Source organism: Eschscholzia californica, unplaced genomic scaffold (genome assembly GCF_041429995.1).
Source record: "Eschscholzia californica isolate CP2 unplaced genomic scaffold, dmEscCali1.0.p SCAF_2, whole genome shotgun sequence".
Classification (NCBI taxonomy): domain Eukaryota; kingdom Viridiplantae; phylum Streptophyta; class Magnoliopsida; order Ranunculales; family Papaveraceae; genus Eschscholzia; species Eschscholzia californica.
Window position 1 is genome coordinate 18,148,409 of NW_028238309.1, and position 9,298 is coordinate 18,157,706.

Consider the following 9,298-nt stretch of genomic DNA (forward strand, 5'->3'; position numbering starts at 1 on the left):
ACAGAACCAAAATACTCGGTTCGGTTAGGTTGTTGTTCCAAGCAATGGGCTTGAAGAGTCCTAGTCGAAACTCAAAAAAAATTAAGGAGTCCTTGTCAGAATCGGAGTCAACTTCAGATTGGTTCTACTCGTTAAACTGAAGATATAAATGAACCATTGTATTCGTCTTGCCGAGCTCTTAAGCTTAGAGTCAAGAATAGCTCAAATCCGATTCCGGATGAATGACATATTCAAGTTTACAAGTTTGGACGATGTTTGGTTAATGGAGTGACTAATTGGCAATAACAAACTGTTAGATTGGAGACCATTTGCACAAAGAGAGCACGCCCAGATCGGACGGGTGACATTCGGTCCGTGCATAAGGATAGATCTGACAGATCTCGTTAAACCTGCGTCGGGCATGGAGTGGGACATCTCCTAATATCAATCTAACGACCACCGAGCTTCATTTGTTAGGCTACTTTCAGGCATGATCTGATCGATCTAACGGAGGGCGTTGCCTCCGAGCTTTTGAGGGCGATTTAACGACCCAAATCGCAGCCGACCATGATCTGTTGTAAATTAAGTGAAAACGTCCAGTGGCGAAGCTAGAATATTTTTTCGGTGGGGGCACTTCGGTAAAGGTAAAAGTATTAATATGCTAAACTTACGACAATAAATAAAATCATTCAAAGAGAAAAGTTCAACGAAAATAAAATTTTCTTTTTTAAGTCTACCGTTATCTTTTGTTTTGTAATAATAAAGTAAAATTTCGAATACTGCAATTCTTGATATATTTATAATCGTACTCAACACCCTTTTTTTTTGTTCGAATCTATCGCATAATAAAACCATAGATATATCAAATTGTTGTAGTTTTGTCGAAGCGTAGGAATAACTTACAATTGATCCATATTTCTTTCATAAACCAACTTTAGAATTTATATCGGAAAAATCGTGTTATGGTAAAGATTGTAATAATAAATAAAATTTCAAATAATTTAAAGTCTTAATATATTTATAATCGTATTCAAACATTTTTTTTCTTTCGAACCTATTGCATAAATAAAATTATAGATATATCACATTGTTATAGTTATCCTAATGCATAGGAATAAGTTACAATTGATCCGTATTTCTTTCATAAACCAATGTTCATATCGAAAAAAATTCATGTTATTGTAAAATTTGTCATCGATATGACAGTAAAGAATCTTATTACATATAATCTATGTTATATAGAACTGAATTAAATTTTAAATATCCAATTTTGTATAGAACCGAATTAGATTCAAATGAAGAAATTACAACAATGTATATTTACTGTACGGGAATTTGGCCAAAACTCCTTAAGAAATTACGACTTTGGTTAAAAAGGATTCATCAAAGTTTTTTAGGCTGCACCTCCCTGATGGCAATTATGTAATTTTCAATTTCAGTAGAAAGATCAACCTAACCCTAGTCTAAGAAAATACCTTGCAAACACCTTGCACTGCCTTGCAAACACTTTGCACTGCCTTGCAAAGCCTTGCAAACACCTTGCAGAGCCTTGCAAACACCTTGCAGAGCCTTGCGAACACCTTGCATGACTTTTGCAAATACCTTGCACAACTTTGCGAACACCTTGCAGAGCCTTGCAAAGCTTGCAAATACCTGGCAGAGCCTTGCAAACACCTTGCAGAGCCTTGCAAACACCTTGCAATGCCATGCAAATGGTTTGCAAATTAGTTTTTGAATTGATTTAACATGAAATTTGTTACAAATTATTATATATTGTCTAATAGAATGTTGTAACGAAAAACTAGCTAAAACCCCTACAAATTCATAATAGTCATTTTATAAACCTTAGCACCATCATTTTACATTTCTTCGAAAAACTTCCAAAACTTTCATGAAATTCTCAATTTGAACATAAATACCAATCATGATTGTCCAAGAAAAAATATTTCTCACAGGCATTTCATCTAACAACTTTATAGCTATTTCAACCAACCTAAGTCTTGTATAACCAACTAACGTTGCATTCCAAGCAACAACATCACTTTCAAGCATTTTATCAAACACATTGTTTGCATCAACTATACTTTCACAACTTCCATATAAATCCAACAAATAAGTTTGAACATAAACATCAAAACTAACAAATTGTCATCCATCATTCATAACTCAATGAAAATAAAGCAATGAAGAAGTTGGATTATACCTTGAAACACTATCAAATTCTCCTTCCATTGAAAGTATATAAATTTTTCTCTCTCTAGAATTTAGAACCAAAAACTAAATCAAACCCCTTAAAAGCCTCTTCAAACAACAAGCAAATAGATTAAATCACCAAAACCTAAAAACATCAACCTATCTTATAGCCAAAATCGATTCAAACCCCAGAAATTCTAATCGGCGTCGACAATCCAACTCGGTTCGTTCATGAGAAAAACACAAGTTCCTGATTTATTAGTTAGATTATTACTAGGTATTTCTAATTGAATGAATGGTATTTTTGACTCTTAAAAAGTTGGTGCTTTTAAAAATGTCCTTCAAGCCTATTTTTATAACTTACTTGGGGCCTAGCTAGTTAAAAAGATGGGTTGTCTTTTTAACAAAAAAATACAAGGCCCAATTTCCTGTTTTTCTTTAATGAATTTTACTGTTCGTTGTAATCCGGCATCAATTATTTTTTTTTATTCTTTGTAACAAGTTTCAACTTCATCTCTGTTATATAATTTATCAAACTTTACATAAGTTTTTTGTTTCCAAAATTATTGAATAATTTGGTTAGTTTTGATAAAAAAAAAACAATAATTATTGTGGCAAAGGCGAAAACGTCTATGGGTTTAATTTAAATACATAAATCACACAGTTATGTTAATGTCATTTTATTCATCCTTTTGGCATCAAAGATCGAATGTGAATAACAAAAACAAATTGAAAAGAAAGAACATAAACAACGAGTTTGTTCATTTATGATTGATGTTGACTAAAAATGAAGGTGCTGTTTGTTTTTTCAAATTTTCAGATCTGAAATCTGAATTGGAATCAATTCAGATTTCAGATGTTTGTTTTCTTCATTTAAGAAAATCTGAAATGTTATCTGAATTGGATTATTGTCTGAATTGGCTGAAAAGTAGTCCATATTTTTCAGACTTCAAAACAAGTCTGAAAACAAAAGTCCATGGCTGAAATGAGTTAAATGGCATTTATGCCCCCATATGGTTTCAAAATATTCTACCATTATTTTATTTAGAACCAAAACCACCACCAAAACCACCAGCAAAACCACCACCAAAACCACCACCGAAACCACCAACACAACCACCACCGAAACCACCACATTAACCACCACCGAAACCACTACCACCACCACCACCACAGAGACCACCACCACCGATACTACCACTGAAACCACCACCACCACCGATACTACCACTGAAACCACCACATCCCACTGAAACCGCCGCCACCACCACCCACCGAAACTACCACCACCACCCACCGAAACTACCACCACCACCACCACCACAACCAACTAAAACCGCCACCACAACCAACTGCCCGGACTACCACCAACAACAACACGGGTACAAATCCCCCCACTACCAGAACAGGAACTAGACCGCCACCACAACACTAATCAAATCGGCACCACCACTAGAAACCAATCGTCACCACTAGAATCATGAACCACCAGATCTGTCGAGAAAGTGAATCGGAGAGAGAGATAGAGAGAGAAAAAAGGTTTCAAAGAGAGATAGAGGGTTTCAAAGAGAGAAAGAGAGTCTCAGAAAGAGGGAGAAAGTGAATCACAGAGAGAGAAAGATAGAGAGAGTTTGAACCTCGCCGGACTTCATGGCCGGACCTCCATTGTGCCTCCACTGCCGGACATTTCTTGTTGGAGAGAGGAGGAGAGACGGCAAAGAGATGAAATAGAAAGAGGGGAAAGAATTTAGGGTTTGGTCTTTGGTTTATAAGGTAGGCCCATAGGGGGGGAGAAATTGGACTTTAGGTTTTATTTTTCAAAAACATTTAACAAGGGCATAAATGTCAAAATAACAATTCAGACTTATCAATTCAGATTTAAAAAACAAACATCTGACTTCTAAATTAATTTGGTCAATTCAGATTCAGCCAATTCAGTTCAGGCAATTCAGATTCAGCTAATTCAGATTCAGACATTAAAAAAAAACAAACACCACCGAAGTCTTTTTTTTTCCAGAAAGCTATGATTATCTAGTATGTCCTGGATTCTCTTGGATTATACATTTGCTTCAACAATCGACAAATTATTATATTGGTTTCCTTGTTGACATACATTGGTTCGACAAATATGAGTTTTCGTTGTTCATATGTTTCTATAACAATAAGTTCTTATTTGCGAATATTTGAATGTAGATATGTTAAGCTAACATATATGTGTCGTATTTATTTGAAATTTAAGGATCTCCACGGGAAAGTCTTTCTCTATCAGGAGTGCTTCTCTCATGGTCCAATTGGGATAGCTTTTCCATTGTTTAATAAATAACCAATCAACTTGCGTTACTCAAATAGTTTTTCGAAAAAAGAGGAATAGGTAGATGCCAATGTTGTTATTTCACTGATTTATTTACATTAGTTTTTAATTCAAATGGTACTACGCATGATATGAAAGCTAGGACTGGAGGTTTATTCATAACAGTGAAACACACGGTGCTCATGGAGCCAACAGTGGTCCTGACAATGTTGTTACGCTCTAATTTAGAGTCCCTTCGATCCCACCCCGCCAGGGACGGAACCAGGATTACAGTAAAAGGGGGGCCACTTTAATACGAATTTGGTTGTTTTGTTTGACAATTTATTTACATTTTATACTTATACTTCGTTTATAAAAAATGATCTTTGTGTACATATAATTCGAAATAAGAGTTATGATTTTTTTTAACCTCATTTTACTTTCATCACTTGAGACCGTCTTCTAAATAGAGATTTCTGAGACTAAACTTTTGCTAAATAAGTCACAATTTATTTTTATAGTCCAATCCATGTGAGTGGTGGTCTCTCTTAAACTCTATAAAAATAAAACATAAAATTGGACAATATGTGTGAGGTTTTTGATACAATAAATTGTATGTTTTTTAAATTCAAGTTCCAGAAAATTTGATGGTTTTATATAGCATTAGTCTTAAAAAGTAAGACTACATTGTAAAAATCATGTAGGCACAAGGGATTGAACCCGGGTTGCTCAAGTCATAAACAAAGGGTACTGCCATAAAGTCTACAAGTTTTTGGTGTTATATTTTATGTACTCTCTGAATTAATAATTGCAAACCTTGTGAATCAAAGTTACAACAACAGTCAATACGGCTAGGTCTAGGTCGAGGGGGGCCATGGCCCCCTTCGGCCTAGCTGTAGTTCCGCCCCTGCACCCCGCATAATATATCTTTCTCTACATATGTTTTTATCTCCAAGGAACGATTTTGAAGCATTTGAAAATTTTATCTTTGAAGCATTTCGATAATTTCCGCCATTCGTGGACTTCATTTCCTTTTTCACGTTTGTCAGTAGCTCGTGTTATCTAATCTAGTTTTTATAGGTTCCGCAGGATTGAAGTTATTACTAATAGATCATAGAAGATTATGGTGTTATTATGGTCGTGTCAAGTATTTATGTCTTGTTAAGTTAAAGAAGCGGTCCAACGGCACGGAGGGTGTGTACAGAGAAAATTTGTAGTTGTTTTGGTCACACCGTCCAAGCCCAGTCGAACTTAAATCAGTTTCTCTCTCTTCCCTTATCCTTTAAATCGAAGAAAACGTCGTTTCTTCTTCTTCGTATTTCTGACCGAAGAACACTCACTCTTCTTGTTCTTCCTCAAGGTCATCTTCTTCAACTCAACAACACTCCCTTCCTCTTCGACTCAACGGTATGTCTACTTCTCTTCTTTTCTTGTTCTTGCTTTTCTTCACTGTTTTTGCTTCACAGAATTTACGGTTAAAGTTTTCTTTTGAAGAGTCTGAATTTACTTGGTGAATAAATCTAGGGTTTTGAACGGATGCTAAAATAATTTCCATTTGTAATCATAAGTAATAATGTTTTCATAGATTATCAGCTCACAGATATGTCAACTCTAAGCTTTGGCTCAGTACTCCATCTACCAACAAGCAGTGGAATCCATTATAGAGGTGGAAAGAATAGATCGAATGTAATTCAATGTCGGTGGGAGAAGCCGCTTGAGGAGCTTTACAATTTGAAGGTGGAACGACAGGTTTCAAAGAAACGGTTGGATGAGCTAGCAATATCCCGATGGTCGATGTGGAAGACAGGAAAATGCAGGTAATCTTCTTTATTCTTGAACAAATTTGCTCGAAATGTGAAAATAGTCCCACGCGGGAGAAGAGGTATTAGACTATTAGCAACCAAGATTATAATGTCTAGATCCTTTCCACTCATCGACAATTGTTTTTGAGTTGGATGACCACAAACTTAAAAGTAAATTATACTTTTCCCTGTTTACCAAATTAGGTTGTCATGGGATTGGCATGTGGACCAACTAGTTTATGTCGTGGAAGGTGAAGTTCGTGTAGTTCCAGAAGGAAGTGAAAAGTACATGTCATTTGTTGCCGGTGATCTTGTACGTTACCCTAAGTGGTTCGAGGCTGATCTCTACTTCAATGCTCCTTATCAAGAGCTTTATAGCTTCCGAGCCTATGGAGATGACTAAACTTTCTTCGTGTTTTTAGGGTATGTTCTATTCCTGATTTTTTGATTTCTTCAATTGTTTCATGATATTATATTGTTGGCTTTACTTCATTCATCGTATTCAATTTTTCGTTACATTTGTTCATAGTGAATGAAAACTCATGAAATAGTAGAATACAAATAAAAATAGAGTATTAGTTAAAACACTCTTACCTGTTTCTTTAGAAACATTTAAGAGGACACGAGTATTTCCCGCACAGTCCCAGTGGCGAAGCCAGGATTTTGTCTCGGTGGGGGCACATATCAATCATCACAACCAACGCTTAAATAATGGTAAAACAAAATGGCAATTGTTTATAGTCATTGCCATTGTAACATAAAAGTATTTGTTACAATTACTTTTAATTTGAATTTTGTTCTATATGGTCTGAACTCAAGACCCTAGGGGTGCTTAGGCAAAGAGTATGAAAGGTAAAAGACTGCTGACAAATTCGGGGATTAATTTAGTAAAGGGAAAAGCAATAAAAACTTCAAATTTGGAGGTTGTGGTCTGAACTCAAGACCCGTGGCCCGTGGGGTTCTTAGGCTGCAGTCTGCATGACAATTAGTTTTACAAGATATAAATAATATAGCTATGAAGAAAAAGTCGGGATTAATCCCCGAGTACACCCTGACTACTCCTCAGTCCCCATCTTGCCGACTCGACTAGGAGCCAAAACCCTAGTCCCGTGGAATTCCGAGTAAATCCCCGACTTGGTCCGACTAGGACCGAGTTGACTAGTCGGGCCAGTCGGGATTATTTAGCTGAGCCTTTTTTTCTTTTGCTCAAATCGACAAAGGTGGTTTAGGATTTGCTCATTTGGCTTTTCACCCTTCCTCTCCCCTCCAAATATCATTATAACCAGATTGAAGTAATTTTGAAGTTTTCTTGCTCTCCAAACAAGATTCCAAGTTTCTCTATCTTTTCAATCTTTTTTTACTACTTCTTTTTAGAACCCATATTGTACTCTTTTTCTCTATAAACTCAAATAAATGTTAGTTGTTAGTGTTTTATACTTCATTAATGTTGTAGAACTTGTTGATAAGTATATGTGTGCTTCTTAGGGATGAATTTTTAGTGTTTATAATTCATTAAGACCAAATACTTATATTTATACCTATATATAATTATATATTAATATTCTACGACTAGTCCCGTGTAAATACGACTAGTAGCGACTATGCCTAGTCCCAAGTCCGCCGACTAGTCCCCCTTGCCGACTTTTCCAACATAGTAATATAGAGAAGCAAAAGCAGACTGCTTTACAAACTAGTCTTTACGAAGGTCTGTTCATGGTTGTGGCCTGCGGACACATGCCCCCACATGGCGTTATGTGCCTTCACCCCTGCGGCATGCTCAAGTATTACCTGAAACTTTGATTTGTATAATGCGACAACTAACTGTTGTGGTAGTTTAGTTAAAGTGTTATATAGTTGCTGGGTACTTGGAAAAGAAATAGCGGAAATGATGTGATTTTGAATTTCATAATAAATTTGCCTAGGCAAGAGAAGTTCTTTGACAAATTATTTAGCCCAAGTTTCCATCTTAATGCCAATCGGTTATGTGTGTATTTGACTGAAATTATATGGACCTGGTTCAAATTCCAACCTCAGTCCATGTGTGACTATATTAAACACGCCCTTCTTGTGGTTCACTTGAGTTTACGCTTCTCTGTTTTACTTGGATGATATGGAGAAAGTGTAGCCACTAGGCCTGTCAGTTTGTCATGTGTGGGTCTAGATCTAATACCATATCAATTTAGCTTATCATTTTAATACTTGATCTTACCTAGTTACCTTGTATCATGTTAAAGAAGCATGAACGTTACTGTTTGATTAACAAAAAGTATTAAGTAATGATGTCCTCATAAATATTTAATCTTGATTGACTACGTTAAATATCTATATCAAGTACTTCATGAGTTCTTGCCCTTAACCCTGAATTCTGATACTTATTTCATTGTTGAAAATAGGCGAATGAATTATGAAGCGGCTTCAGATGATTTAGATAAGGGTTTCGCGAGGATGATAATGATGAGCGCTAATCAAATTAAGATATTATCGATCTAATCCATGTGACAGGTGGTGATAGTTAAGTGCGATTTCTTTTGGTTGAATGTTAATATTATCATGATGATGGTGTTGACAAGTGAAATTAAGCTTCAATTTTGTGATCTGAATCAAAGTTAGGACGTGTTAATTATATGCTAATGTAATGTTAATTTATTTAGTCAATTGATTATGGGTCGAGTGATGTTCTCCCCGAGAAAAGTGAATTCCATGTCCTTCATGCTTTTTATCACATTCTAATGTGAATGAAATATGACTCAATGCCCGGTCATGACCTCGCCGAATTCTGGTCAGAGTACATCTCACTAAATCTGGCCTAGATATTTGCCCTGGCGGGGATATGTCTGGATTATGGCAGGGCTGAATTTGTCCCTTTAATTTACTCTGGGAATTGATGTTGTTTGGAAGACCAGGGACGACGCGTCAAGGTTTCTCTCTTTCATTCTCTTTTTTTCTAAAAATATTTTTTTTTATATTCTCCTTCATCCGTAACAAATTCTTTCGTTGTCATTTGCCTTTATCTTGCTTCTTTTCTCTGTAGCTT

General features: G+C 35.8%; 1 protein-coding gene across 2 annotated transcripts; it reads left to right on the forward strand.

Annotated features, from left to right (window-relative positions):
* Nucleotides 1–5,721: 5,721 nt before the first annotated feature.
* Nucleotides 5,722–8,955, forward strand: LOC147556632 (uncharacterized). 2 transcript variants are annotated; one of them, XM_086657556.1, is made up of 4 exons: nt 5,722–5,869; nt 6,056–6,279; nt 6,469–6,687; nt 8,658–8,955. In XM_086657556.1, exons 2-3 carry the CDS (start codon nt 6,065–6,067, stop codon nt 6,665–6,667), a joined length of 414 nt encoding a protein of 137 aa, XP_086513682.1. In that variant the 5' UTR covers nt 5,722–5,869; nt 6,056–6,064; the 3' UTR covers nt 6,668–6,687; nt 8,658–8,955. The 2 variants fall into 2 exon arrangements, with proteins under 2 accessions (XP_086513682.1, XP_086513683.1); XM_086657557.1 differs by having other exon boundaries at nt 5,765–5,869; nt 6,048–6,279.
* Nucleotides 8,956–9,298: the final 343 nt, after the last annotated feature.